Source organism: Gavialis gangeticus, unplaced genomic scaffold (assembly GCF_001723915.1).
Source record: "Gavialis gangeticus isolate Ggan-Ray unplaced genomic scaffold, GavGan_comp1, whole genome shotgun sequence".
NCBI lineage: Eukaryota > Metazoa > Chordata > Crocodylia > Gavialidae > Gavialis > Gavialis gangeticus.
The window spans coordinates 32,675,199-32,698,329 of record NW_017729025.1 but is presented as its reverse complement, the minus strand read 5'-3'; the positions used below and the strand labels follow the sequence as shown (position 1 = coordinate 32,698,329).

At 39.2% G+C, this 23,131-nt stretch overlaps 1 protein-coding gene across 1 annotated transcript in view; it reads right to left on the bottom strand.

Annotated features, from left to right (window-relative positions):
• ATG2B (autophagy related 2B) overlaps nucleotides 1-23,131 on the bottom strand; it is an 85,370-nt gene that overhangs the window by 48,098 nt on the left and 14,141 nt on the right. Inside the window, exons 3-18 of the mRNA XM_019519904.1 lie at nucleotides 21,786-21,938; nucleotides 20,066-20,168; nucleotides 17,762-17,924; nucleotides 16,997-17,176; nucleotides 15,080-15,176; nucleotides 13,015-13,197; nucleotides 11,227-11,381; nucleotides 9,606-9,717; nucleotides 8,546-8,807; nucleotides 7,655-7,805; nucleotides 6,775-6,867; nucleotides 6,405-6,593; nucleotides 5,333-5,606; nucleotides 2,758-2,860; nucleotides 811-1,006; nucleotides 524-666 (exon numbers count right to left, since the gene is read on the bottom strand). Of these exons, the coding sequence (XP_019375449.1) occupies nucleotides 524-666; nucleotides 811-1,006; nucleotides 2,758-2,860; nucleotides 5,333-5,606; nucleotides 6,405-6,593; nucleotides 6,775-6,867; nucleotides 7,655-7,805; nucleotides 8,546-8,807; nucleotides 9,606-9,717; nucleotides 11,227-11,381; nucleotides 13,015-13,197; nucleotides 15,080-15,176; nucleotides 16,997-17,176; nucleotides 17,762-17,924; nucleotides 20,066-20,168; nucleotides 21,786-21,938 (2,557 nt within the window). The remainder of the gene's footprint in view (nucleotides 1-523; nucleotides 667-810; nucleotides 1,007-2,757; nucleotides 2,861-5,332; nucleotides 5,607-6,404; nucleotides 6,594-6,774; nucleotides 6,868-7,654; nucleotides 7,806-8,545; nucleotides 8,808-9,605; nucleotides 9,718-11,226; nucleotides 11,382-13,014; nucleotides 13,198-15,079; nucleotides 15,177-16,996; nucleotides 17,177-17,761; nucleotides 17,925-20,065; nucleotides 20,169-21,785; nucleotides 21,939-23,131) is intronic.

The window sequence follows — 23,131 nt, the reverse complement described above, 5'->3', positions numbered from 1 at the left end:
CTCAAGCGGTCTGTGAAGGGAAGAGAATCTAATGATGATCTATATATGAAGAAATATCCAGGAATAGTATGCAAATGTAAACACTTCAAATAAAGGGGTCTTTGGCAAAAGCAAAAAATGAGTCTATTTTCTGTTAAAAAGATATGTCAAACTATTTTGCATGGCTGGCTGCTTAGCTAATGGTGAGGGATAAGACTTAACTACATTTCTGATAGTGTAGGCAGAAGGCAAGGTAAAGGTGCAATTTAAGAGATTAAGTGAATCAGAGAATCAGTAAATATCTGATTCACTTAGTCTCTAAGATGTAACTCTACCCTGTCTTCTGGCTGACTAATATTGCTACCACCTCTTTCTGATAACTTAGAACAGCTTTTATAGAAAACCTTACATTCTTACAGAATGATGCTAACATTATATAACACATTAATTCCTGCTATGGCTACAGATTTAACTGTTCTTATGAACAATCACACTAACAAAAATACAGGTCATACTACCCAAGCAAACTAATGTTTATACTCGCCTATTGTAAAGTTTCTCATAAAAGCTCTTGTTTGGCAGTGTTAAGTGAACATTTGGTAAAGTAAGTTCCAGTACATAATGAGAATTGCTGATTGCTTTTTCCTGAAATTCTGTCATCTCAGCTGCATCTCCTGGCATGACCATCTGCAAAACAAAAAAAAACCAAACCAAAAAAAAAAACCTGTCAAGCTGTTAAAGACTTGTTTGGACAGAAACTGTATATAAATCAGAAAGGTTATTCCATTTTATCTACAGTAAGTCCGTCACCTACAATAACATTTTTTTTACCTCTTCATTTTCAAACATGACCCTACGAGAAGAAAAAGGGGAAGGCTCTGGTCTTCTAAAATCACAGACATCCTTGAAAGAATGAGATCCTCCTTCCTCTTCCTCTTGAAAGTTGCCATCTCCCTCTTCTTCTTCTTCAGGTGCTATCCTTTCCAGAATGGAGTGTACAGCTAGTGGGTTTATCTTAAGCACAATCCTGATATTGAAAAGATCATGAAAAATGAAATGTTAGAAAAAATGCCAAGAAATATGTCTGTGCATTTTTGTGAATCAGCCTGAATGCGCATATATACAGGGTAATATATTGAAATACACATATTATTACATGCATCTAGGTACCATGATGCAAAATAAAATATGACACTGTAAACTTCCATCCAAAAAAAATGTGTCTGGCATAAAATCAAGGAGAAAGAGAACATTCAAAGTGCATGCTGAAATTGCTTCTTTAATTTATGTAGCTACATTTGTCAGGCCTTCATGGTATATCTACTACTAGCTTATACCCAAGTGAACATTAAGTGTTCTCATGTAATATGTAAGATAAATTGCACAGACACAAGTGTTTCAATATTAGCTCAAATTTTCTGGCTTTGCGCCAACAATTTAATACAGGGGTATCAAGCTCATCTACATATGGGACATCTGAGACCCACAGGCAGCACCATAGGCCAGATGAGAGTTCCATGGATATGGCCCATGGGCCATATCTTTGACACTCCTGGCTTAATGTGTATAAATCAATCTCCTATGTGACAGTTTTACTTTACTCCCTATATTTATCAATCACTTAAAGAAATAAGAGGATAAGGAAAATGATGACTAGGATACAAATGGATTAAATTTTTAAGCTTTTACATGACAGGCCACCCAAACTCTAAGAAAAGTCTATTTTATTAACCCCCCCCAACAAAAAAAACCCAAACCTCCTAAATGGATTTAAAAGCATACATCAGTAACTAGGGCTGTCAAGTGTCATGTATCTGGCCCTCATATCACTCATTTCCACAGCTGATGTGCACCCTTACACATCTGGCTGCACTGCAAGAAGGAAGCATATGCACCTTTTTGCTGCTTGGGGCTAATACATTACTTACTGAATATGAAGCCTCTCTGCCTTCACTCCCAATCCTCTCCATTCTGAATTCCAGCCAAGAGGAGGTGGCAGTGAAGTAACACCAGAATAAAGTGAAGAGTTGAAATACTGGCTCCAAGTTCCCTCATCAGTCAGCTGGTCTAATCACCACGCTGTTCTAGCCACCTAATTCATATCAGCTGCCTAGGCATTTAACATGCACTCCCCTCCCAGAAACCTAAGGGAAACCTTCCATGACATCCTAATAGCCATCTGGCCAGGCACAAGCAGGTACCCCAATTAAGAATACCAGGTACCTCAATTAAGAAAAAATAAATAGGAATAACAAAAAATTGGGTCCTCTCCCGATCAATAATATCTAAGCCTTTTAAGGCAAAGGAATGAAGCCATGAAAGACAAGCCATTAAACGGTTTTAGTGGAGGTAGAAAGGCTGACTGCACAGATGTTATTTGATTTCCTGATTGCTAAAAATTTAGAAACAATTGCAATCCCACCACCTAACATTCCCCCTGCCCTAAAATGACCCCTTTAGACTCTCACATTGCCACTTCCTTGGCCCAGCAGCCTCTCAGCTGTTTTCCTGTGTAAATTGTCCAATCACCTAGCTTCCCCCTCCAAAAAGGGAGAAGACAATTTATGATGTATTCATCATCTCAGAGGTCATAATCCACTAGTAAAGGTCTTATGTTTTTTCTGAATAAGGTTCCAATCAGTTATGGTGCTCAGTAGCAACACATTTTTACTGTTCTTGATGTGGTTAAGGCAAATATCACGTGGGCAGCTTGAACTGGTTTTAGAAGAAAAAAGCAACTAAAAACATTATGTTGAAAAATGAAAGGTATTGTTTTACCTAGGCCAGTCAAAGTTGTCAGAGGTTGTCAGATCTCCATCTATGCCACTGCATACTTGAAAAAATTTTACCAAAGATTCTGCTTTGTCTTCTTCAAACAAGCCTTAAGAGAAAAGTATATGGAAAGGTTAAATGTTGTCAGGTCAGAGTCTACTCACTCATCCACTAAAAAGCATCAGAGTCTGAATTATACTTAAGGTATCACTACACTATGTTACAAGTGTTAGAATTTTCCTCTACGAAACAGCAAATGATTGACAAAGTGCATCTCATCTCTAAACAAACTTACACCACGTAGAATTAGTCCCCACTAAAAGCAATAAAGTTCTCTGAGCATCTACTGATCCATTAAGCCACCAGTTATATGCTTTATTTTAGTCTTCTTTGGGGCTTTTTAGTAAGTGAGATGCTTACTGGAAAGTACTGCCTGTTTTTTTTCCTTAAGGATCATTTTGGAGTCTTACAATCTAGCAACTCAACCTATAATGTTCCTGAGTGGGAAACCAATTTGAAATGTCCAAGCAGTATGAAGGCCCCGTCTTACAGTTGTTTTGTAACAAGTTTTTAGAATTTATGCTCCCTGCTTACACCTTTCATTTTACAAAAGTCTTGAGAACCACAAAATTCTATCAACTAGATGGTTTCATTTTGGACATGTTCCATCCAGAAGTGAGCTACACTAGCTCTTTTCAAAGCTTAATCTGAAATGATAATTTTTCAGATTCAGACATTTTTTAGCTTTAAGTTTACTGATTTTTTTAATGAGATGAGACAAATGTTTTTGTCCAAACCAAACCAAGCTAAAACGTAGAATATTTGCTGCTCTCAATACACATTTGGGAAGTCCTGAACAATACTCTGCAACACCATAACATTTTCAGTGGTCACATCTTATTAGCCAGGCAGGTGGAAGGTAAGAAAGACTGGCACCCAAGAGACCAGCTGGTTCAGAGGCATGAATTTTCATAGTTGATAGCCTATTCCATCAGATTCTATGAATGGGCTCTCCAAGTTTTTAACCAACTTGTCCAAGTCCATGTACCCTTCAAGTTCATTCATAGCATTTGATGAAGTAGACCGTCATGCTGCTCTGAACCCCATCTAATTTGTAGCACTACAAAACAAAGTGCTACAGGCAGCTCAACCTTCAAAGTGCCCTGCTGGGAAATGCCACAAATGCATGACACTCTCTAGGCACAAGGTAAGAGGGGGCTACTCTCTAGCTTGTTCTCCAGGGAGCTTTAAGGGGCTCCCAAACTAGACAGGTTCACTGACAGGCTTGCAAGCCCTTTAAAGTTCCAGGCTCCTAAGCAGCCCCAGAACTGGCTGAAACGCAGGAACTCTTTAATGTTCCCAATTTTCTGGCAGTCTTCTCACCCCTGCTGGCAAGCAGGGTTGCCTACCTCATCCACCCACCTTATCCAGAGTGATGGGACTTTCTGCAAGGCTCCTGAGGCAGTACGGGCTGATCAGAGGTCTCTGCCCTGATCAGTCTCTGCTGCTGGCACTGGCACTGGAGGCAGAGGTGAAGGGACTTCCTGCAACTGGCAGCAGGAGCTGATGAGGGGTCAGGGTGAAAGGGGGGAAAAAAACCCCTCATCAGCCCTGTTGCTGCTTGCAGGGAGGACTTTGCTACATCTAACCAGGGCTGCATCTCCACACCCCAGTGGGTAGGAGAAGCAGTTCTGCCTGCTGCTCCACAGGACCCAAGGCTGGAGCACCAGAAAAGATCAAGGACACACGAGTAGCCGAGCACTGGGAAATGGCTCCATGGTGCTGGGCTGTTTGCATACCTGGAGAAGCGCAGGTTTCCCCCACTAGGTAGCCCCTGCCCCAGCAGTTCCACCCCTATTTTTCCAAAGCAGAAACACGGACAAAGCAGCTTAAAAGTGTCTCTGCCAGCTCATGCCAGGAGGGCTAGCAGGGAGCCAGCTGTTCTCCTTCTCTCCCCTCTCCAAGCTAGGAGGAGGCACAGCAGAGTACTGTGGGATTGCTGAGGGAAGAGCTACCAATCCCAATGCTAAATTTGTCCCAGCACAGCAAAGAAACTACTGTTTAAAGCAGGCACTTCTTTGTTGTGAATCTGCTCATTTTGTGGAAGATTGGCCATGCTTTTCCCAGGACAAATCCCTTTAATACTTCACATTTTACCGCTTGTGGGACATGCACAAATTTCCAATAACAGCAAATGAACATCTGAAGGGCCTATGGTACTCTACTTATGCCTGACTTCAGACTTACGTGACTAGCCACCTCACTACCTAATTAGCCAGAAAGCTTCTATTTTGCCTACAGGTCTCAGTATATTTCAGCTAGAACTCGAGGCCTTAATTATAAAATAAGAAGCAAGAAAAAGACACCATGCTTATTTGAAAATGTGATTCAGTTTTGTGTTTCCCTAAGACACCCACACTGATTTCTATTGGAGTTTATTACAGAAAATCAGAACTGCCCTCTCAAGGCAGGCAGAAATTCTGAATATATCGGTTCCCAAAAGATCTTTGTCTCAACTAAATGGCTGTTTTGCAATAAAAAAATATATATTTAGCACTAGCATGACAACCGTATTTCTTACCAGTTAGCTCCTTAAAGGTAAGCTCCAATTTAATTTGTTCTGGGGTTGAACCTCCTATAAACTCAGTCTTAAATTCCATATCTGTAAACTCAAGATGAAGAATCTCCTTCTGAAGTGATTTTCTAAACCATGGTCCTCTTTCCTGATCTGACCGTAGATCAGGTATTGGGAAGCGAACAGAAAGATCTAATGCTGGTGCTGTGACTTGGACTGAAATTCTATAGTTTGCAGGTGTACGAGAATCATCCAGAAAAACCTCAGTAAAGGCTTTATGCTAAAAGAAATAAAATGAAAAACAAATTTAACTAGAGATGTAGCTTTTAAAATAAAAGCTATAGAAGTCAAAAAAAAATCACAAGCCTCTTCACCTACTACTTTAAATGAAATATACAGAAACTGACTGCTAGAACTGATACTCTTAAGATTTTATACAGCTAGTTATAAAAATGAATTACCATTAAACAGTATAAAACTTTCGGGTCGTAAATATATAGGTAAGGAATTTGAAACAGAGCAATTCCCTCGATTCATTCACTGCTGCTTTTTGCTCCATCTTAAAGTCAATTTTGGAGAATATTTTTTTACAGCAATAACTAGCTTCATTTCATATGGAGTGATGGCAGTATAATTAACTAACTGCATGCATCCCACATTATGTCTTTTTCAAAACCAATTTGCCCACTAAACCCAATTACGTAGAAGATATCGTTAGCCCATCTGGCAGTCTACTGATAACCTTGAACAGAGACAAACAAGCTTTTCTAATTTGTTACTCCCTCTAGGGAGATGATGATTATTACTATTATTCTTTCAGTCAAGCAGTGATTTGGATTACGATAGTACACAAAAGATTATCAATTCAGATTAGGGCTGATAAGCACCCAGAACAACTCAAATTACTCAATGATTTTCTGGAAAGATAACACGTTAAAGACTTAAAATTCCATCTCACTCTGTAGCTAGATATCAATATAGATGTGCTGTTATGAAGCTAATTCCATCTTTGCATTTTCCACTTGCAACTGCCAAGTACAACCAGAAAGCACACAAATAAGTGACACTGTTTACTCACCAGACTAATGTGTTTGTTGTAAGAAGCGTACATGTGAGATGCCATCATCTCCACCGTGGTCAGTTTCTGTGGCTGAAGCAAAGAATTTAGTCTGTCCACAATACTGATGTCCAGTTCACAGAACACTGGATTCAATTTGACTTGCAATTCTGCTTTCTGTGGAACAGAGCTCAGTCTCCCTTGACTACCCTAAAAAAATACACTCTCAACATTATAAAATAAAAACCTAAAAAGCCAATACTAAGGATTTTTGCAAACAACTTTCTGTGCAAACTACTAATATTAAACAGCTGTTATATCTTTAGAGGAAAGATAGTACAGCAGAGCATAAATACAACACTTCAAAGTCATTTTTTATTTCCAAACTTACCTGAGGCCCTCTATTATCTGAGTGTTTATAATGGAGCTGAAGGCATGAAGTAGGATGTGAATCATTTTCTCTCTCAGAATGAAATGTTAGCAGCTTCAAAATAAAAAAGAACATAGTTAAAAGTAATTAAAAGATCTTTTTCCTTTAAAAAAAAAAAAAAGAAAGAAACCCCAAGAATAGGAATGGGCAAATTCTACTTAAAAGCAAGAGAAGAAACCCCACAGCCAGCCGAACCATATGGCCCCGACACAAGCTGCAAGCCAATCCAGAGTTCAGCTACTTGTTTGATGGCTACAGATCCAATAATTACAAGTTTCGATTTTGGTATTATTTAGAGCCTTGAACCTCACATTTGAGGTTACAAAAATGGGTGTACTCAACTATCAAAACAACAGCAGAGAGCAGAGGGAATACTCCATCTGAATGACAGCCACTAGGATTACGATCAGAAATACTATATTATGGCTCACCTCAGTCTGTGAAAGCGTGAGGTGGAATCAAGTTAAATGTCACTTAAGCAAATCTATTTGATGCTTAACTGGCTGATGCATTAGGCAGCACTGTTTGTGAAATTTTTTCAACCCAATTTCCCCAACTATTTTTTTTTATTTCACATTTCTGTTATATTAGATGAGCTCTTTGGTGACAGAATATGAAACCATCTTGATTCACGAGCAGAGCTTTCAATTAAAACATAAACCGAATTTTAAAACCAGAGAGTCAATTTTAAAACCCCAGAGGCATTATACACACACAAAAAATCATTTAGCAATTGGAATCCTTCCAAATATAAGACAAGGACTGTATCCTTGAAAACATCTCTACTTAGTTATTTCAGTCACTCAAGTGTGCTTAGTTAAGATCAGGTAACTTTAATTACCTCTGTATAATGAGGTTGAACGGAATGGGTATCAGTAGAGAAAAGGCATTCCAAAAGTTCCATTTGCCCAATGGATAAATCTGTACTGCAACATCGAGATGCAGACCTCTGTCTCTGTTCATAAGACACTTTGATGCCACTACCTATAAATCTGTTATCGAAAATGAAAGTATAAAAAAAAATAAAAATAAATATATATATATATATATATAGAAAAAATAAAAATATGGATAACTACAATAACTTTGATCATTCGTAAACAGTTGATATAACTCAAAGAAATACAAGGATGACTATAAACAGTTCTGGCATTAACGTAAAATATTGGAATCCACCTACTCTGTTGTTTGGTCTTCTTTAGTGCTAAATACCTAAAGCTTAGAGTGAAAAATAAAATCCTTATTTTTTATTGCCAAGCCGTGATATAAGAGTACTGTGTCAAAGAAAAATTGCTTCCTAGCCTTTTGCAAATATTGTTCAAATTTCTTCCTTGCCCTATTATCACATTTTGCATAAATGTGAAACCACATTACAAATAACAAACCTCCAAATCACTTTTGTAATGAGTGTATTCCCGTAAAGTGCAATTGTTTCTAAGGAACAAAATATTTGAAACATCTTGATTTATTCCTCTGCACCATGTAGATTTGGTTTCATAACTTGTTCCTTGCTTGATCCACCTTGCCTGAAAAGACATCTGAGTTATGCACACAGTTCTCTCTTTCTGGTATTCTGAATTTTGGATCTCATACTGTCCATGACTATTTTAAAATCTAATAAAAAAGAATATACTCATTACACTTCAAGTATTAATGGAAATAAGTTATCAAAGCTTAGTCAAAGAATATTTAGTTCTTTGTTTGCTCTATTAATTAATAAATAAAGTTGTACCTAAGGTGGTCATGAGAACAAGCCTCTGCAAACACTTCCCGGAAGGACATAAAATCTTCTGTTGAAAACTTAACTGGATCAATCTTTTCTATTCGGGTAAAGAAATCCGATGCCATTGGTGTCAAGGGGTTAATGTTCAGTGAAGTTTCAGGTGGCGGTAGAGGGTCAATATGAAGTACAGATACTGAGAAAGTCCCCACAGCCAATCTAAAAAGCAGCTCGGGTCTGGATTCATCCACTGAAACAGATCGAGATGGAATGGCTGAAACAAAATTAAGTTAAATTTGTCACTGAAAGCTATTTGTCAATAACAGCAAATACATGTAAAACATTTACCAAAACATGGAAGTCTTCAGTACTATACAAACAGTGAAACACAGCTAACATACAAATCAGAATAAAAAGCAAATGTATCCTACAGACCAGATCCAATTCCACCTATTATGCACCTAAGTATACTTAGACCCTTAAGTATGAACCTATTCCATCTCGTTTGAGTCCCTCAAAAACTGTTAATGCACATACTCTTGTAACGCACCATGATCTTAACCTTAAGACTAAGTCACAAAAAGCAACAGAGGAAGATGGAGCCACCCACCTTTCAGTTAGTTAGGGACTCAAGGAAGGTGGAACAGGATTGCACATAGACACCTACATCCAATTAGGCACCCAATGGATGGAATAGAATCTGGGCCTTCGCAATAAGCTGAGCCTCTATTTAAATACAGGAAATTAACACTTTTTTTTGCTGAAATTAGCCTGCTTTATCTCATTGGTAAATTTGGCCAACTCTCCCAAACAACTCATTTCTGGTCTAACTCACTTCTGAGAAGAGAGACTGTAGGTACTTTTGTGATAAATTCCAGCACCTGCATATATTTCTAAAACATACTAAAGAGAGAAAAACAATACATTCTGAGGAACCAAAAGAAGAAAAGGACAGATGACATTTTAGCCCTCTTAATTTTTATGTCTTCATATCAAATTTCAAAACAATCAATAAAATAACTCCATCTAGTGTTACAAGGTGACTAGGAAACAAAGCATGCGTTTTACTTACAAGTCCTTCTTAAGGGTGGTTGGTGAACTATATTGGGTGTAAGTGATGAACCTCTTGGTGGTGGTGGCTCTTGTTTATTCTGATCAAGAAAATCACCCCAAGTTGGCTGAAGCTAAAATGAAAGATAATTAATCTGATACTTTCATAACACAAGAGCTCACAAGCATCAGTCTAACACAAACAGCAACAGAAAAACAAAGAAAAAATACATCTATACTACCAACAGCAGCTTTCCGGCATGGTACTTTCATGGTACATTAAACTACAGCATGCCTAGATTACATATCTGGTGTCAAACTATGTTCTTGAGTTCTATCATGATCGCACACTTCTATTTTTGAAAGCGGAATAAAAGTTTCCATCCGAGCAGGCTTATGTTCTGTTAACCTAGGGAAACCAGAACTGCCTTCTCTGGCTCCTATTCAGCAATTAACTTAAGCATGCACTTAATGACTAAACAGAGGTGATCTTAGCTGCAATAATTTTTTGCTGGGTTACGGGTTAATTTACACAATATCACATTTTGTGCATTTTTATTTGATCCCTGGTCATGTAATCTATATTAAAAAACCTAAATGTGAAGCTAGGAGGATATGGGTATTACAAGGGTCTGTTACTAATAAAGGATATAACAAAGCTGTAAGAAATAAAGGATACATTCTATTTTTGGATCTGTTAACCCCATCAAAAATCAACATGCTGAGAGTTACTTAGCATCTTTATTCCTTTATGCAAGCTAGGGTGTGATGCTGGCCATGTCTATGCAGTGAGAGAAGCCATGCTGGCTCTGCACACACTGGCTAGGGACAGAAATTACACATAAAACAGTATAAGTGACTGGAAACCAGTTCAAATCTGTAACACAACAGAAGTTCAGTGCATATAAACCACTTTCAAAGTGTCCAAAACCTGTTTAAGATAAGCCTAGATGGATGTAGCATCAGATTTAACTGCTAAAGGTTAAATCAGTTTACTGAACTTCTGTCCCAGAGCCCCTCCAGATTCAAGTTAACTTACAGTCCCCCAGCATCCCAGGATGCTTTGCACCACCCCCACAACCATCACCCCCGTCCCTCTTGCAGGGTGGGCTGGCTAGCCTTGACCCAAGCTGTCTGCCCCAGCAGAGCAAAGAGGCATGCTCTAGTGCCCCTCAGACTCAGGCTTGAGCCACTGCAGGCATGTGGCTACATTTCTGGAATTAAAAGTGAATGTCTTTTCACTTGCTTACTGGTTCAACCTACACAGCTTAGATTAACCTGCGAAGACAATGAATTCAGCTTCAGGCTTTTTGACTGACTGTACTTAGGCACTAGCTCCTGAACCAGAAACAGTATAGCTGCCCAAGTGCATTACTGAGGGTGGGCTAATAGGCTTCACTTCTACATAGTCTCCCAGCTCAGAAGCTAGCATGGACAGAGCTGCTTGCTCCGTAGACACGTGCTCTGTGTCAATAAATGCATACAAATTTGCAAGATATTGCAATTGGAGAATGCTGTGTGCATGATTTAGTTCATATTTTCTAAGAATTTTGCAGTAAGATTTAAATAGGAAAGAAAATATACAATATGATTAAGTTGAAAAAAACATTACTCTGGAAAAATATTAATGGTTAATACTATACCACAGTAGCACTCAGAGGAGATCCTGCTGGGGTAGTAGTGTATGTACTAGTTAAAGACAGGTCTAGATCCATAGTTGGTGGGTCTCCGAGAGGGGGAAGAGAGGAAAGGCTATGAGACATGTCCATATCAGCCATTGAGAAGAAAACTTCTTCTTCTAAGGGGAAATTTAAATACAATCAATTATATGCTCTTTTAATAATGAACATTATTTCTAGTTATCATATGTAAAATTAAATAATTGCAGAAACAAATTAAACTAGACAAGAGATCAACTAATGTACTATTTACATTTCATAAACAGACTATCTTCCTGGGGCCTAAGTATAGAATCATAGGAAATAAGGGTTGGAAGGAACTTTAGGAGGTCATCTAGTTCAACCCCCTGGTTTTTCTCTCTCTCTCTCTCTCTCTCTCTCTCTCTCTCTCTCTCTCTCTCTCACACACACACACACACACACACACACAGCTTCCAGAAAGGGTGCATGATCAAGCCAGTATGAAAAATCTAATTGTGGCAATGTGCTAAGTATGCATAAAATATAAAATGTCTGCATTTTTTCAAATATAAAATGTCTGCATTTGTCTGCTCTGGTTAATAAAGTCTCATGTTGAATCAAATATAAATTAGCACCTACAAAATCAGCAGTTAAATTCCCTGATTTGATATTATAATAAATGATAGATCATACAAAGTTTTATATGAAGTTCTATGTTATGTCCTAGGGCTGTGTGAAATTTCAGCAGCTGTTTTGTTTCAGAGGTGTTTCGGGCCATTTTGGCACCTGAAACACTGAACCCTAATCAAAACAGAAGGCTCTGAAACATCGCCAAAACGAAATGAGGCATCTGAAACGTTTCGGAAAATTTCGGCATTGGGCTTGCAGGGAAACAGCTGTACGCTGCTGCCCTGCCGTGCGACTCTGCTCCACAGGGAGCAGAGATTCACGCCAGGGGGGCTCCTTGCCGTCACTGCCCGCCCCACACTGCCCTGATGACATGGGGCTGCACAGGGTGGGCAGCAGCGGCAAGGAGACCCCAGGAGCAGAGGTCTGTGCCTGCGGAGCCAGGTCATGCAGCAGGGCAGTGCTGGCCCCTGCCATGTGACCTGGCTCCGCAGAGAGCCAAGATCCGGGGTAGCGTGGGGCAGGTAATGGTGATGAGACCCCAGCGCGGATCTCTGCTCCCTGTGGAGCCAGATCATGTGGCAGGGCAGTGCTAGTCCCTATCATGCGACCTGGCTCTGCAGGGAGCAGAGGTCCGGGGCAACATGGGGCGTGCGGCGGTGGCAAGGAGACTCCTGCCAGAGATTTCTGCTCCCTGAGGAGCCCAGTTGTGTAGCAGGGACTAGCAGGCTTGCTTGCCGTTCTGCGCTGCTTCCCTGCCCCACGATCCTGCATGACAGGCATCAGAGATCTGTGCAGGGGTCTCCTCGCCTGCACAGAGAGCAGCGGCCCTCCCCCAGACGAGCTACCCACAACCCCATCCTGCTCCCCGCTGGGGCTCTGCAGCCCCTGGCCCCAAGTCCCGCCAGGCTGGGCAGTAGGGCTGTACAAAACTCACAGCCCATTTGAAACAGATCTGGAACAGATTCGGGCGAAACGAAACAGGACAGTGATCCAATACACCAAAATGAATCATTGCCCTCCAAAACGGCTGAATCAAAAAGCAAATCACACAGCCCTATTATGTTCCCCTTCCCAAAAGGTCAGTGTGCTTTAGTACTGGACATTCAAAATTATTTTGAATAATGTTGCCTAGTATGGAAGACAGCCTAGTCGACAACTCACCACGGCTAGAAGGCGTTCTGGCCGTCTCTGTCTCATAAAAGCTCTGCTCAGATGATGCTCCTGCTGATAAAGAGTCTTTTCGCAAGTAACGCTTCAATTCCATCTGAATCCGATACTCATCTTCCTGTTGCATTGGTCTGTTCTTCCTATCTTTATTTGACAATTCTATCCTACTGGGGCTCTCTGAATTCAAAGAGAATATATGGAGAAATAATTTCTAATTTTCTTCCAAACTTCCAACAGAAAACTTCAACAAAATAGTGAGACAGTTACCATATTTTCATAAGAAATTACTCCAATTCCCAGCCCCAATTAATGAAAAGAATGAAATAATATTTCCACCATTCTTCCAAGAGTTCAAATTATGAACAAAACCGATACAGTAATTAGATTTCCAGGAGTGGGAATATAGCTAGCTATACACCTGATGATGTAAAATGAGTTTAATTTTTGTTAAAAAAGGATTGTACATTATGTGAATAATGAAAGCTTCCACTACTATATGAGGCAGAATAAGATAGAAAAAGTGCCTAAAAGATAAACTCTCCTGCTTCAGGACATAAGTTACTATTCATGTGGATATGTAGACTAAGACAGATATATGGAAAAGCTATTTCTTATAGGATCACAGGAACCAACCAAGGGTCTGTCCAACCTGTTCTTGATAGTTTCCAAGAATGGAGATTCCACAACTTCTCCAAGTAGCCTGTTCCAATGTTTGAGCATCCTCATAGTCAGAAGGTTTCTCCTAATCTCCAATCTAAATTTCCTCTGCTGCATCTTGAGGCCACTGCTCCTTTCCATCCTTTCTGTAATCTCCCTTCAGGTATTTGAAGACAGTTATCAAATCTTCCCTCAAGCCTTCTCTTCTCTAGATTAAATAACCCCAATTCTTTCATCTTTTTCCTCATAAATCTTGCCTTTCAAGCCCCTAATAATTTTTGTGATTCTGCATTGGACTCTCTCTAAAATGTCTATATCCTTATTGAAGTGTGAGGGCCAAATCTGGACACAGTATTCCATGGGAGGCCTTACCAGTGCCGAACAGAGAACAACAATCACTTCCCTTGATTTGCAAGTGACACTCCTGTTAATACAACCCCGTTTATTTTTGGCTTTTTTTTTTGCAATGAGAGCACACTGTCAGCTCATATTCAGCATAGGGTTTATTATAATCTACAGGTCCTTCCCTAAAATACTGTATCCCAGCCAGTTCTTCCCCACTCTGTATTTGTGCATGCAATTATTCTGTCCCAAGTGAAGGCTTTTGCACTTGTCCTTGCTGAATCTCACTTGACTGACTGCTGATCATTTCTCCAGTTTATCCAGCTCATTCTGAATCCTAGCCCTGCCTCCAGATTGTCTTTAACTCCACCCAGCTTGGTATCATCTGCAAATTTGCTAAGCATGAACTCAATTCCATCATCCAAATTATTAATGAAGATGTTGAATGATACCAGACACAAGACAGACTACTACTGGGGAAACCATTTGATACCTCTGTCCAACTAGTTATTGAGCCATTAATGACTTCTTGTTGAGTACACAAGCTAATCTGTAGCATTGAGGTCTCCCAGCCAGACCCCACAATTCACAAGGGTCTCTGCATCAAGCCCAGCTTATCTCACACATTTCCCACCCAAAGCCCTGACCCAGGCAGGCTCCTGCTTAGCCCACCTCTCAGGAAAAAAAAAGTTGTTCATGGTTACATAGTTGACAGGACTAATTGTTTATTATTTGTTTCTTGCACCTTTCACTGAAGTATCTGGTCACTTGGAGACAGGATGCTGGACTGATGGATCAGTTTGGTCAAAGAACGCAATGAAAAAATTGTAACCAAAAGGTTACTTGACTAGGATTTTACATGTAAACAGTATATGGAAAAATGAAGCTTGCATTTTTGATTTGGGCCACTAGGAATTAATGTAATAAAAATAAATGAATTTTTAATTCATAATCTGTTAAAGCAATTGTTAAGCTTCTACTTAGGGGCCTGTTTGTTGTACAAGGTCTCTTTACTGCCCCTCTCAAATACATATTTAACATTAATATAGGGTTTACTTGCCTGGTCCAGCAATGGCTGCTAAAATGTCCAGAAGAAGATGTACCTGCCTTGGTGACAGGAACAGGTGTATAGAATCTATCTGTCCATCTACATCCAACTTAAGAAAAAAAAGAGAAACAATCTTTATAAATATTCAAAGTTAAAAAATATTCCTTAAGCTTCCCTCATCAGTTACTAGTCATTAAGTATTGCACAGAACTATTTTACATGGCAATGGGACTAAAATCATGAAACAAAAGCCTTGAAAGAAAACTCAGAAATATTATTAAAAAGTTAATAGTTATTTGTTTAATAATCCCTCAATGATGTCAATGTGAAGCCTATTTTATGGACTATGGAAAAGTATTAAAATTTCTTGCTTTTGGAACTGAACAGAATATCTAAAACCAGTAATAAAACATGATCAGACAAATACTGTTGAAATCAGCTGATATGTTATTCAGAGGCTCTCCTACTAGTGTTTCACAACATGAAGCTTGATAAGAATGTTGTGCTGTGTTCTCTTTAAGGAACAGATCACCAAGAGAAATGTTATATTGAACCCTCAACTCAAATCTTGAACTAAAGAGTTTTTCCCCTTGCCACCTTTAAATAATGGTCTAGAGTAGGTAATCTTTAGAACTCTAGGATGTAATAAAACCTGGCTGTTAGTAAATCTAGAGCTGATACTACAAGAGCTAGTAAAATCTTGTGACTACACATTTCACACCAAGTATATTTATAGTATCTTCCTATTCATCAACTGCCCATTGCTAAATAGACTTTGTATCCAGTACTTTTCTCAACTAAACAAACAGAAAGCTTTAAAATTCAGCTACCAGTTGCAAGACAACTTTCCCCATTGTAGAATCCTGAAGTTGTTTCTGCTCTATGTATGTTGTGTTTGTTGGTTCAACCTACTATATTCTATTTAAACTTTGAAATCTTTTCCCTCATTTTTCTCTTGTGTATAGATATTCGAACATGTTATAAACCCCAAATGTGAAACAATACATTGAAAAGAAGTTTAGAACCAATTTTATAATTAAAATGAATTAGAATTTTTATGTAGATATGGTTATCTCTCTACTTAAATGCCTATAAAATTGAAGTACTATGATTTTTTGGCCTTTATTTTTGTAAAATTAAAATAATATTTTAATTAATGTAATTTAAAAGTTACAATGATCAGATTGTAATGTTAACTTTAATCAAAAGTTGCAAGTGTACACATTCTCAAATGCATTTTAGATTAATTATGTACTAATCAAATTTAATCATTTTAAAAACTTCAAAATAAAGTGTTTCAAACCAGCCATTCAGACACTCCATCCTTTTATTATCATTTTAAAATCTGGTACCTCTATTACATGAAGGAAAAAAACAAACGGGTAACAACAGGACTTTCCATAAAAACAAACTAATCCTCTTAGAAATTACCGCAATACATGGAATTGAACCCGTCTCTAAGATAGAGACTCTTCTTATGAAACGTACATCAGTGTATCTATCACTTGTACTTTTGAAAGTAACTTAAATAAAACAACCAAATGATTTACTGTCACCTCTTCTACTGTTGCTTTAGGATTTGTGAGTATGAAAAGATCAGCATGCTTGTCTACTAAAGAAAATAAATCCCACGTACACATATCAGTCCAATTACTTAACTTTGAGTAACTCCCAAGGTAATTGCGCATTTGTAAACAGAACAAAATTGCACATGGTGCTTAGACATTTATTTCCATATATTTCACAATGCATTTCTCCATAATCTTTTCTAGTCAATGGTGCTTCATATTTTTAGATGCAGGCAATTTAATTTAGCAAAATTAAAAAGACAATACTACCAACTAAGGCCTTTCGAATTTTTGCAGGTGATAAACACACACACTTGCTTACCTTGTTAATTTAGTTAACTAACATAAAACCATGGCTGACCTTAGCTCCAGGAAGTACTTCATTTTGCTTTAAGGTAAGACTCAGCTCCATTCTCCCAATTAGCCTACTAATCTGTACAGGGTCAGAGGGAGGAACTTCTGGCAAGTTTCTTGTTAATTGTGGATGTGGCTCATATACAATTTTTGGGTTCCAGCTAGGTGAAAGCTTTGGTTCGGTTGCCTTTAAAATGCAAGGGGGAAAAAGGCAATTAGTCTGTATTCTATTCTTTGTCAAAGTAGTTTGCATATTTATGACAAATAAACCTAAAAAGCATAGAAAGGGCAAATACATTCACTTAACTAGAAATCTGACGCCTGCCCTGACAAACATTTATTAGCAAATTTGAAATAAATAAGCAGAAGCAATCACAAAGTGTTAAGCCATTTATAGGAAGTGATACAATCTTTTTTTAATAGTTTTTCCACAGTTCAGTTTCCAAACAAATTCCAGTGTTATAAGCCCCATTTTAACATTCTGTGAGTTTGCTCTTTAATACTTACCATCTTCCCTCCTACAGAATAGAATTATTTGATCAAAGAGGTTACCAGTATTTCTCCTACAAGTTCCCAAGGGTTGCTGGGCTCAGAAGTTGGAGAACTACTGATCAATAGGATTTAAGAATGCACTCACTGATCTACCAAAGCACTAATCTAAACAGAGTGCACTTTCTCTATACTTCTTTATTAGGCTTACTACATAGATACGTAAGCATACAACATCTTTCATCCTTAACTTTACATCTTTATATAATTTATTGAATTTTACCAACTGCGTAGCTGAACACACTGGTGAGGACTTTGCTGATGCAGGAAACTCATCCCAGAAGAAAGAGACGCCTGAGAGCTGAAGTAACTTGTGAGCAAATGCTGTGGGCTGATGTACATTAATTCCAGAGCATTCATCAGCAGTTTCATCACAGTACATAGTTCTGAGAGACAAAAGCAAGGAAATAAGGATGGAAGGGATGGCATGCAAATGTTCTACCTTATATCGCGCCATTTAGCCTCTGTTCTAAGTTTAAATGTGTTCCTTCTTTTCAGACTATTTACAATGCTGCTGATTGTCCCAAAAGGAGGAATCACTACTCTCTGGGAACTTGAACTTCTAGAAGGACACTGTTACATACAAGTTACACCACATTTGAGGTGAATTCATCCTACAATGGATTCTTAATACTTGCTGTGCAACCTTATCTCAGAGTTAAGGACTCTGCTTTATGTTCTTTTTTATTTGTTTCCACCTGTAAGCATGTTCCCTTGCCTCAGAACTTAAGAACGTTTGTAAGTGGATGAAATAAGAACAGAAAAAGATGTCTGAAGTCTTAATGAACTATTTCAACATAACACTTTCTTTTATGTCTAAAGGATTTTTGTTTGATTAAGCAGAAAATTGACAGACCTGGAATTAAGCTATATTTAGCATACACCCAAAATTCACTTATCTTTATTTTTGAACTCACACAAAATGAAATTTCCTCTAATAAAATATGTCTGCATAGCCTAAACCTTGGAACAACGCACACTTAAAAACAAAGTTAAACCCCAGAAAAAGAAAACCTGCAGTAGGAATAACCATTTCCTTTTTTTTCCTTAGTACCTCAAACACTTAAATCACGTTTTCTTAAAACACTGTGTAAGCATAGCTTTTTAGTACATAGAGGGTTATATTTTTGGGAGGTGGGGGAGGTGAAGAACTAGGCAGGCTGGATAGTTGCTTTTACTGCTAAGCTCTCTCTTTGACTAGACTCAGCAAGTCTTAAGTTAGTAACTTTTCATTTGTTTGGGAACTCTAAAACATCAGCATTTCAGTATAAGTAACAGCAGTGTTATAAGGGAGTGATTGTTATACTGCGATAACATAACACCACCATTTAATTAAATTAAGCCATAGATCAAATATGCTAAATGAATATCTTTGCAACATCTGCAATTCACAAGTTATATTGCATTGGACCTGGCTGGTTCTGCCATCTTAAGAAAGAGAACAAATAATAAAGATTTTGTAAAACATTTGCAGGTTTTTGACTTTTTTCTTAAATGAATAATGACTTGCAAAAGTTCAGTGTCCAAAAACTGAGTTTTTTAAAGACCCGAGTTCCCCCTTCAGACCACTCTTTGTAACTGCCTGAGTTAACAACAGATGCTGCTGAGTGCTGAGCATTTAAAAAAAATCTGCTCACTCAGCTGCCTCAGTGAGAACTATATAGTAGGCCTGTGCAAAAATCTGGTCGCTGATTAGATTCGGTGGAGATTTGGCCCGATTCGGCGGCCGAATCTGAACTGAATCAGGAAACCCTTTACTGTCTCCAAATCAAATTGGAACCTTCCGAATCAATTCAGAGAAATTCAATGATTCAGACATAGACACAGCTTTAAATGTTTTTCTACATATCTCAAGGTACCAGGTGGCTCATGAATGCTGAGATGCTGGGGTGCATGGAATACCCCATGGGAGTGTGGGGGTATCCCCAGCATGCTCGGCAGCAGATCCGGAAGTGGACCAGAAGCACTTCCAGGTCCACCGGGAACCCCCCAGCTCAGTGACTGGTGCCTCCTGGGTCTGGGGGGGCACCAGGGTCCCCCCACGGCCGATCACCAAGCCAGGGACAGGTGAGGGAGGGTCCCCCCATGCACTAGATGGTGGACCCTGAAGTGGACCAGAAGTACTTGGTACCTCGAGGTATGTAGAAAAAACTATGGTCGAATCAGCATTGAATCTTCAGATTCAGATTTGGCTGAATTGAATCTGGACAGTGATCTGAATCAATGTATCAAATCACTATCCCCGAATCAGGCCGAATCCAACTCCAAATCGAATACAGCCCGTTTCAAACACCCCTACTGTAAAGCACTATTATCTTTTGTAAATCTGGAAATGTTCTGAAGACTGCAATATGAATAATCTTGATAAAAAGTGGGTTGGAAAGAGTTTACCAAAAAATTTATCACATTAAAATTAAACAGCGCAGATGATGTGAACGGTGCTCTACTGTATAGGGAGATATGTATAAGAGTGATACAGCTTCCTTTTTGTTTTCCACATAGATCTAAGTTGTAAAAGGAATATTACCTTTCTATTCGGATTTCAAGTGCAGATCCACTTTTAGAATTTTCTGGCACATGTTCAATTCGCAAAACAGTATCCAAAAAGGTAACTTTCACTCTTCTTAGAACTGCAGTGAGAAAACAAGATGACAATATAGGTACAAAACAAACATACAAAATCAGTGAGACACTTTGCCAACTTAAAGAAGAAAAGGAACATTGTTTCCTTTTCTTCATATGTTTGAAACCTGATACTTATTCATTGGCAGAGTTATAATTATATTTTCATATAATATCAAGATTTCAAATGAGAATCTTGATTTCTACTAACAACCTTCTGTTTCTTTCAATTAGATATTCATAAAACTCAAGTAGAATCAAGACTAAAACTAGTATCATGCTGCATCAAGGTGCACAATGTATTTTTCTTCAAATAAAAATAGTACAGAAGGCTCTTCTAGCAGTTTTTTTCATTTTAAGTCTACTAACCTTAATATTGATCTTGTCGTCACAGGTAGCGCTGAATTGGTACTGCCAAAACCAAGGTATCTTTTAAGTCAATGAAAATTACTGTCCAGACTTATACCAGTATTAGGCATATAAAACTTGGCCTCGATAAAGGTCCTGCTCAGCAAAATGTAGGAACAGGTTTTTTTTAATAGTAGTTTTATTTTCTTTAAAATAAAAGTACAAGTCTTATCCTCTCCTCCAGTTTGTAAGGGTGCACCAATAGAGACTTTCAGCCAATACAGATAGCCAATGTTTAAGAAGGCATATTGGCCAATACCGATCTGATTTCTGATACGCAGCTCGGCAGCTTGAAGAGCAGTGTCCAGCTAGTACGTCTGTTGTGGTGGAAGGGAAGGGTAAAGGGAAGGGTGGGGTGGGCAGGCACTGCCCATCCAGGGTGAGGCAGGGCACAGAATGGAGCTTCAGCTCACGTGAAAGGCATAAGGGGGGGATGGCAACAGCTCCCACCCTGCATTCACCCTGGGAGGGCATGGGGGGGGTGTGCCCCCAGATTTGTGTGGGGCAAGGGTGGGCTGCCGCTGCAGGCTGTCAAGCTCTTCCCGGGTGGGGGCTGGGCCAGGCTGTGCTTGGGATGGACAGTGGCAGTGCTGGGAGGTGGGGGCAGCAGCCAGTTGAAAATTCACTGTTGCCTCCCCCAGCCCCACCACCTGCCCTGCCCCCCACCAGGAAGAGCCCAGTGCATCCCAGCCCAAGGGGCACATGCTCCCTGTGCTCCGTGACCCCTGGACGAACCGTGGCTCTGTCCCATGCCACACCCCGGCTGGGCAGCACCTGCCCCTGCCCCTAGGCCAGCCCCACTCCCCCCCTCACTGTGGAGGCCTTGATCTGCTCCCCCTCATGCTCCTTCCCTCCCCCATCCCCTTCTACCACAACAGACTTACCAGCCGGACACAGCTCTCCAAGCTGCTGGGCTGTGGTCCTTACTGCCTATGTGCTGCATCACAGCTGTGTGCATGCATCAGGTATTTATTGGCCACACTGGGGGAAAAAAGCTGATTTCTGATACACTCAATTTTCTTTATATCAGTGCCGATCCAATATCGGACCTATGTATTGGTGCACCTCTACCAGTTTGTAATGGTAGGAGGCAGGGTCTCTGCTAACAAGTTGTAGAAGCCATAGCAAGTGAGTCACGCTTCTGTAATACTGTAACATGGTGGGATTTGATTTAATGTAACCCGAGCTGTTCATTTAAAAGTCACAGTAAGGCATACCTGTTTCAATAGTTTCTGCAAACTTCTCAAGCCCTTCAAAAGGCTGAGATCCTTCTCCTTGTTCATCTGTCAATTTTTGACTCAGACACTCTTTTGCAAGTTGCATGCTGCTGGTCATAAAGCTTGACCAATACATAGGCTCAGACCCAGAAGCTGCAGAATAAAGTAATTCTTAATTTGGCTGTAGAAGTTATAAACACAGCAAAACAGATGATACAGCTAAATTAGCTATCTTCAGGGACCTACCCAATGAAATATTGTTCTGTACCTACCTTGGTCCTTGTTTAGTCTAGAATATAACATTTGATATTAGCAGGTTAGCTAAAACAAGTTAATGTGTTTTAGAAGTATAAAATGGAGCAAGCACACTGCCTTTAACAAAAGCTGCACCACTCAACCTTAAAAGTTTAATGCATCTTTTCTTCACTAGGCTTTTAAAACACTCTTAACATCACATTTTTAAATTTTAGTCTGGAGAAACCTTAGATGGAAGTTAATATTGTTACAATCATGTGAAGTGGTAGAAGTTCATCCTAACCTAACCAGCTGCCAGAAGATAATCAACAAAGGTTCAGTGCTACCACCTAATTCAGTGTAATGTTAGTATACATTAAATGGAGACCAGGCATATTACTTAAGTATAAAAAAGGGAAAAAACAGCAGCTACCCAAATAAAGCCAACCTGACTATAAATATGCTGCTTCTACTCTCAGTCACAACTGGTATTTCATATGGGGTCAGGTATCTAAATCTTTTAAGAAAGATATCAATATATATATTTCCTCAATTATATAGCTTTGTGGAAGAAAAAAGCAAACAAAATAACCCCACCAACAAAAGGAGGCGATTTCTAATAGGGGAAAGAAAAAGCACAAGCAGTGACAATTCCTTCCCTTTGTCTCCAAGAAACAGTGGCTCTCTCTTTCCAAGTGAAGAAATAATGTAAAGAATTACTGATTAACTGATTTCCAAATAGTCATTATTTTTTGCTTAAATACTAAATTCTAACACCAATATGAAGGTCATTCCACTTATCTGGTCAGTCCTATTACTCACTTATTCTTGTAAACTGTTTAGCTTAAGGCCTTGTTACATGGCAATTATGGACAGCTCCTGGGGTTCTTAACCCCTGGATTGTCCACACATTAACACCTGAAACTAGTTTTAATCACTCTTTAGATACCTTAAAGTTATGCCACTCCAGCCTAGGTTTCCCTCTGATCCATGTTACCCATGTTACATTAACTTGTGGCCACTCTAGGTTACACATTTGTATAAACATTCCTCCACACTTCCCCCACTGGCCCAGACAGAGCCCACTGCCCCCCCCCCCCCCCCCCCCCCCC